This window comes from Panicum hallii, chromosome 4, assembly GCF_002211085.1.
Source record: "Panicum hallii strain FIL2 chromosome 4, PHallii_v3.1, whole genome shotgun sequence".
NCBI lineage: Eukaryota > Viridiplantae > Streptophyta > Magnoliopsida > Poales > Poaceae > Panicum > Panicum hallii.
The window spans coordinates 2,738,688-2,745,153 of record NC_038045.1 but is presented as its reverse complement, the minus strand read 5'-3'; the positions used below and the strand labels follow the sequence as shown (position 1 = coordinate 2,745,153).

The 6,466-nt window shown below is 42.6% G+C and overlaps 1 protein-coding gene across 16 annotated transcripts; it reads left to right on the top strand.

The window, feature by feature from the left end:
- The first annotated feature begins 10 nt into the window (after positions 1 to 10).
- Positions 11 to 5,762, top strand: LOC112888955. 16 transcript variants are annotated; one of them, XM_025955390.1, is made up of 8 exons: positions 11 to 271; positions 899 to 1,198; positions 1,515 to 1,736; positions 1,842 to 1,920; positions 2,010 to 2,085; positions 2,170 to 2,248; positions 4,374 to 4,722; positions 4,857 to 5,762. In XM_025955390.1, the coding sequence occupies exons 5-8, from the start codon at positions 2,064 to 2,066 to the stop codon at positions 5,406 to 5,408; spliced, it is 1,002 nt and encodes a 333-aa protein (XP_025811175.1). In that variant the 5' UTR covers positions 11 to 271; positions 899 to 1,198; positions 1,515 to 1,736; positions 1,842 to 1,920; positions 2,010 to 2,063; the 3' UTR covers positions 5,409 to 5,762. The 16 variants fall into 16 exon arrangements, with proteins under 16 accessions (XP_025811175.1, XP_025811168.1, XP_025811174.1 ...); XM_025955383.1 differs by having other exon boundaries at positions 2,170 to 3,169; XM_025955389.1 differs by having other exon boundaries at positions 1,997 to 2,085.
- The last annotated feature ends 704 nt before the right edge of the window (positions 5,763 to 6,466 follow it).

The window sequence follows — 6,466 nt, the reverse complement described above, 5'->3', positions numbered from 1 at the left end:
CGGGCGGCTCGTTGCCCCGCAGCTCTCGGCCTCACAGCTCCTGCTCTTCTAGCGGCTCCTGCGATGCCTCCCAAGTCAGAATGCATGGCGCGCGGGCGAGGCTCACGAGGTCAGCGTCACAGAGGCCGCGCGAAGGACGCCCGAGCGATAGGCTGGCGCTTGTTGCAGGCCACACCGCCGGATCACCAGCCACCAGTTGCAGTGGTTGGTTAGCAGGGCAAAAGCTTAAAGCCTCAAGCAGCGGCCAGCAGGAGCGAGCAACTAAAGCAAGGTATGCAAATCAATAGATGCAATTTCCTGTTTCTGTATTACTCTGTGTTAATGGTTCAATGTTATCATGCATCAAATGTACAGTTACAAACTGCGGTGTACCAGAACTATCTGTTCTCATATGGCATCAGTAATTATCTCTCTTTTACTGTTCTTCAAGTAACTAGAGATAGAGCAATACCGAAAAGCTGACTATCAAGTGACTGGTTAGATTGGGAGAAAAGCTGGTTTAAACTTTAAAACCTTAATAAATGGGGAAAGAAGATAATCTAATGGAGTTATATGCATGACTGATGAAACAAGCTGCGATGAACTTGACAATTACATGGCACAAAAGAAGTCAGGTAAACATTGTGTATGAACATGGAATAGGTGTTACTCTAATAGAGATCGCATAGATATTATTCATTTCTCTACGACTGAACTGTCTCCACTTGAGGTCTCGGTTCATCTGAATTTTTCCAAAACCAATGCAATATTAGGAAGCTGAGAGTAGTAGCTTCTAGTAGAGATGTTAACGTTTCATTTTAATTAATTTCCCCGGCTCTCATTTTTTCCCCCTCTCCCCCTGCTGCACTACTATGCATCGCTATCAGATAATCATAATTGCATCTTCTTTATCTTGCAGTTTGTTTGAACAGGTACAGCTATAACCACAAGAGTCTTCAATTCCTATGTAGCCCTGCATTGTTCGTGCATGCTTGGTCAACAATGGATGACCCAGACCTCAAAAGGAAAGCTGCTCTTGGTTACTCAAAATGTTAGCTATCTCATAATTAAGGAGCAGGGAGGGGGCACCCATTCCTCACTGAACCACCAACCACCAGTGGCGGATCTAGGATGCAAAATTGGGGGGGGGGGGGGGGGGGGGGGCTGATCCACCCCTGCCGACCACACCACAGGGCGGCAGCAAGATTACTGAACTGAGGTAAATTGCTTCTCACAGCCATGACATTCTACATGTTCATTTTCAGCAAACATATATACATTCAAGGACTTCAGCTTAATTTCCAATTTCTCCAATAGAGAACAATTAGTAAATGAAGGCTTTAGGGCCTGATTGGTTTAGAGCCAAAACCTGCCCTGCCAAAGTTAGGACGGACCCAAAAATTGGCGCTCGTTTGGTTCAAAACCAAAACCTAGGCGCGCCGAACTTTCTGGGCAGGACGGTAGTGTTCACGTTGCCGACGTTTTGGCTGACGTGGCCAGGCTCCCTCTTCCCTCCCTTAACTATTGCAGCGCAGCCTCCTCCTCTCGCAGGTCGCAGAGCAGCCAGCCTCCTCCCCTCTCGCAGCGCAACCAGCCCCGCAGCCCCCCACCATCTCTTCTCCTCGAGTCAACAACAAAGCACCGGACTTCCACCACTCATTCCCATCGCAGATCAAAGGGCCCTACCTCAAGTACAGATGGGATAGGAAATAAAATCTTTTCATCATTTGAGGACCTGGGGTATCTCCGTTGATCTGGTGCACTCTCCTCTCCAATCAATCCATCTATTCCAACTAGCATGTGTTCCTCCACTACAACCATCAATTTTCTAGATTTAACTTTCTATTATCTACTGTTTACAGATCCGCTGCACCAAAGTGCTGACGAAAACATTCGTGAACTGAATCGACAGCTACAAGATCTGTTGGTCCAAAGATTAAGGTACATTTCTACGAAATCCTTTCTCTGTTCAAACTTCAGATCGAAACAAAAGGACATTATTTGCTTTTTTCATCAGTATGGATTGTTAGGGAGCGTGAGGAATTGCTGGATGGAGGATTTTGTTGCGTAGCCACCTGGGCAGCATGATGGCCTGCAGTTTGGACTGTAAATTATTTCCTAGTCCTACTGGTTTCAGATGTAGCTCCACGAATTACCAACTGCATAATCCCATAAAATTTCTTGTGTTAGATTTCAGACTTCCGATGGCTAACCACTTCAAACTGTCCAAATATTGTCCATCAGGTGTTTGTCCGTCCACTTCCTTCAGGTTGTCTGCACCTCTCCATTGATAGCATTTCTTGAGACCTTTATCCAGTGCTATTTACCAATTACTGCTAGCTTTTTGGTTCTGATTTACTTGTCTAAAGCCTGAGCACTTGCCATAGTATCATAGGTAAGACACTTGCCACCCAAAGCCATAGTATCCTGCTCATATTCTGTGCAGACCTTGCAAAGAAATCCTCAGCTTCTCATATAATTTAAATAAGTATTTTGTGAAGTCCTAACAAAATTATCATAATGTGAAAGTATTAGCAGACAAGTAGATATCTAGTATATTTTTTATTATCATTACCGTAAATTTATTCACGCTTGATGGACAATATTTCAGTTAATGTGTTTACCAAAGAGAATCAATTTATTGGCTCCTGATCTATGCTATGCACTAGTTCTTCCTGTGTCATTTATTATTTCAACAATGTTTTACTTGGCTGGTGATATATGATTTGCAGCCTCTCTTTTTTTTTCTTTTTGCTTGTGGATGGTGGATATAGGCATGTACATAGATGGACAATAATCAGCATGAATTCCTTTATTACTGTATGTGGAGGCAAAAGGCCCTAGCTGTTCTTGTTCTACTGTTGGTCTTCTGGTGGAGGAACTAAAATGACAAGAGGACTAGAGCCAAACGTGTAAAGTATGCTCCTCTTATGCAGAGGGATATCTGGCGTAGTAGTGAACTAATTAGGTTGGTTGACACCTCCAATGGAATATGTATGCGCGAGCTGAGGATTGCCCGGTCTGTGTTCTACAAGCTTTGTTCTGGGCTTAGGGACAGGGGGCTATTACTTGATACATTTCATGTTTCAGTGGAGGAGCAAGTGGCTATGTTTTTGAAGATTGTTGGGCAATGTCACACACACTCCTCTGTAGCCATTGCACAGTGGAGATCTGGATGGACAGTTAGTAGGTATTTTAACGTCGTCTTACGTGCCCTTGTGAAGTTGGCTCCTGAACTAATTTATATTAGATCAACTTCCACACATCCTAAGATCACCAACAGCCTAAACAGATTTTATCCATATTTTGAGGTAACTCTCAGAAGTGCATGGACATATTTTTTTAACAACTTATATGCAAAAATGCTTGACATAAGTTTTTGTCATTGTACATAGGGATGTATAGGGGCACTTGATGGCACTCACATCAGGGCATGTGCGCCTGCTAAATTTGTGGATAGGTTTAGGGGGCGCAAGTCGTACCCCACATAAAATGTCTTAGCGGTTGTCGACTTTGATCTGCACTTCACTTATGTCCTAGCTGGGTGGGAGGGGTCTGCTCATGATTCTCATTTTGCATGATGCCCTGACTCGTCCAAATGGGCTCAAAATCCCAGAAGGTATTAATGAATTTTGAAAAATGGTACATGGTATCAACATCGTAAACTAACAATATACGCTATTTTAACTTCGGTTGTAGGGAAATTCTATTTGGCTGATGCTGGGTATGCCACTAGGCCAGGCATAGTGCCACCCTATTGCGGTGTTCGCTATCACCTAAAAGAGTTTCACGGAGCCCATGACCCAAAATGTCCAAAAGAGCTTTTCAATCATCGCCATTCCCAACTTAGGACAACAGTTGAGCGGGCATTTGGCACTCTCAAGAATTGCTTCAAAATTCTTAGTAATAAGCCATTCATACCCCTGAAGTCACAGCCAAAGGTGGTCATTGCCTGTTGTGCCCTTCATAATTGGATACTGGATGATGGAGCTGATGAGTTCATATATGATGAGCCAACTTGGTATGGCCATCTACCTAGGAGTAGAAATCGTGTCACCGATCGAGAGGCTGATGTACGTGAGTGGGCTACCAAGCGTGATTCAATTGCCCAGCAGATGTGGAATGATAGACTTAACAATAATGTTACCGTTGAAAATTAGTGTGTATTAGCTGCAGCTGCCATCTTTTGGGTTAGTTTGGACAGTTAATATCGTTTCTGTTTGTGTACTTTGGTGGCTGTGTAGCCATTTGGTCTGCATACAATAGCACTGAACTTGTGCTTTGCAATTTAATAATATGTTTGCTTAGTGGTGTAACTTTCTTCTGTTCAACCACAACATCGTTTGTTATATACTTAATATGGTTTGAAACTTATTGTGAACTTTCATTTATAGCATGGTTAAGAAAAACAAAGTTGGAAGTGCTGATGTTGTATATCGTGAGAAGTACAAAACATGGACTGATGACAGCACTGAGTTTATGCTTCAGTGGTATGTTGACTACCAAAAGGACAAACCTGCTACCTTTAGGTGGAAGCAACACCACCATCATCTGTGTGTAGAAGCTTTGAATGCCAGATTTGGAATAGGAGCTACCAGACATCAAGCTTATCGTCAGTTCAGGGCATTAAAGGAGAAGTGGAACTGGATAAGCCAAGCTTTGGCCAAGAGTGGCAATGGTTTTGATGCAGCGTCTCGCAAGTTCAATCTACCATATTCAGAGAAACCACCTTCCAAGCTTGGGGTAAGTTTATCTGTTGCATACATTTATGTTGACGAAAATTCACTATGCCATGTACAAAGTCACTAGCTTTTGCAATAGTGTGTACTTAGTTTCTGAGTTCATGTTTTGGACTCACTGGTTAATATTTATTGCAGACTTTGAAATACAACTATCTTACTCGACCTATCAAATTCTTCCAGCTCATGGAAGAGCTATTTGGAGAATCTGGCCAAGCTAATGGATCCTTAGCTATTGACCAATACACTTCAGATGCAGAAGATGATAGATCTGAAACAGAGACTGATGATTCATTTACTGTTGAGCATGGTGAGAATAATTCTGACACTATTGCTCGTAGCAATTCACCTGATCTAGCCTTCAGTTCTAGTCTCAAGCACAAAAACATGAAATCGCCTATGAAGAAGCTTCGAAAGCACAAAGAAAAACGTGCCAACGCACTAGAGAATGATAAAATTGCATCAAGTATTGTCATGCTGGCCAATTCTGTTGCATCCACTGCCCCTGCACCTGCTGATCCTTATGCTAATCTTTGGAAGCGTATTGAGGATATACCTTTCCCACCACGGGATAAGGTTGATATTGCAACCTTTCTTTCCAAGCCGGAGCAGATGTACTTGCGCAACTACTTGAATGCTGCATCTGATCAGTCATTTGGATCCTGGGTAACTGATTACTTAGGTGCCTAGTATGGTGCTAGTGGTGGGTATGCATGTGAATATGGTAGCTCTGAGTGAATATGGATGCTGCAGCTTTTGGTATTTTGGACGTGCTGTAGGTGGACATCATATCGATGCACTTGCTTGTGCTATTTTGGAAGTGTTGTCGGTTGACAGGAGCATGTTTCTGTAACTTGTGCGACGTAGAACTACTGTAGGTGGTCAAGAAAGATGTACTCCTCCAGCATAATATTATTTTGTGCTAATCAAGGTGGCTGGACTTCATGAACTCATTTGTATAATATGTAAATATATCATCAGTAGGCCCGAACAGTTATGTAAATGACATGTTCTAATATTATATGATAGCATGAATCATGGACAGTGGCAGGTGGCATAGGTATTTTGACATCAAAATTAGTTGGCGGCCAAAATTTTGGCTGTTATATTTTAGCACCCAAGCAAGTACTATCCAAAAATTCTTGCCCATGTTTTGGCACCCAACCAAGTGCTATCCAAAAATTCTTGCGCATGTTTTGGCATCCAACCAAGTGCTATCCAAAAATTCTTGCCCATGTTTTGGCCAATAAATTTGGCATGCCCATGATTTGGCCAGCCCATGTTTTGGTAGGACAGATTTTGGCCACAAACCAATCAGGCTCTTATTTCCAAGGAAATTTTTCCTGATCATACTATGCTATTTTTCCACACAAGGGACCACGCCTGAGTTTCTTATTCCTCAGATGAGCAACGAGATTACAAAGTTGATCATACTATGCTATATCATGCTACATAGTGCAGAGTCTTCTGTTTGACGTTGAAGTTTGTTCTGTTTATTGCCTTTTTTTCTGATCATACTTTGCAGCTATTTTAAGTTGAAGTTTGTTCTGTTTGTTGCCTTCTACTGCGCTGTGAATGTTTCTCGGAGCTTAACACACTGCTTAACTACCTGTTGCAGATTACATGTCCTCCTCAATCCCCATGCTACATTCAGCTGATCTTGTCGGAGCCAGTAAAGAAAGAGTACGCGGTTATGTACACTCTTTGCTCCTGACTATGCAAAGCTACAGATGGACAAACACTGTTGT

Excerpts from the sequence above, each read along its gene's own strand:
- LOC112888955 (XM_025955385.1), top strand. The coding sequence starts at position 2,910 with ATGCAGAGGGATATCTGGCGTAGTAGTGAACTAATTAGGTTGGTTGAC. Across the intron at positions 3,170-4,373 it reads TCTGGATGGACAGTTAGTAG|CATGGTTAAGAAAAACAAAG; the intron begins GTATTTTAACGT and ends TTTCATTTATAG. Across the intron at positions 4,723-4,856 it reads AACCACCTTCCAAGCTTGGG|ACTTTGAAATACAACTATCT; the intron begins GTAAGTTTATCT and ends TATTTATTGCAG.